A 628-nucleotide genomic window follows, 5' to 3' on the forward strand; every position below is an offset into this window, starting at 1 on the left:
GGTCTGCTTTGGTCCTATGTATAGATATTTTGAAAACAAAGTTGGCTTATCTGTTTTATGGGGTGCGGGGTTACGGTTCGAGCTTCTGGCATTCATCCCGGATTTCAGGTTCAAGACGGCCCCTAGAATCTAGATGTTCCTTTCACTATGTCCTTGAGATTTTCACTCAGGAGTAAGGGGGTTCCTGGACGTGTTACTGTACAGTCCTCTTCCCCCCAAGCCAAAAAAAGGCGCCGTTACGCCTTGCCTAACATGATACCCAGTGTAAAGACTTAGCATTATTATTACTACGTGACATAGCATGGGAGTAAAGCTCCTTGGTACATAGTCCGTCTCTTATACACATCTAGATGTGTATAAGAGACAGTATATATATTGTCCAGATTGATAACGAATTGGGTTGCAAGTCGATAATTTTGAATATTGTTGTATGTACTAGTACCTTTTCCTCAAGATCAGAATAGTAGCCATTTGAGTTTCGATTGAGTGTCGACAAGTTTAAGAGGGCGCTATCTATCGGATTAGGCTGCATCGATGAGGGCGCCAACGAGCTCACGTATCTTGCTGTCATCGCTGAGGCCATATGGCTCTTCTTCGATTCCGATAATTATTTTATTCTCTGTTTTAC

The 628-nt window shown here is 42.7% G+C and overlaps 1 protein-coding gene across 1 annotated transcript in view; it reads right to left on the minus strand.

Moving 5' to 3' along the window:
• LOC117103368 (filamin-B-like) overlaps positions 1-96 on the minus strand; it is an 8,655-nt gene extending 8,559 nt beyond the window's left edge. Inside the window, exon 1 of the mRNA XM_033243913.1 lies at positions 75-96. Within this exon, the coding sequence (XP_033099804.1) occupies positions 75-96 (22 nt within the window). The remainder of the gene's footprint in view (positions 1-74) is intronic.
• Between the last annotated feature and the right edge of the window lie 532 nt (positions 97-628).

The sequence above is a fragment of the Anneissia japonica genome, unplaced genomic scaffold (genome assembly GCF_011630105.1).
Source record: "Anneissia japonica isolate Jap-2015-1 unplaced genomic scaffold, ASM1163010v1 scaffold1891_len642697_cov171, whole genome shotgun sequence".
In the NCBI taxonomy this organism is placed as follows: Eukaryota; Metazoa; Echinodermata; class Crinoidea; order Comatulida; family Comatulidae; genus Anneissia; species Anneissia japonica.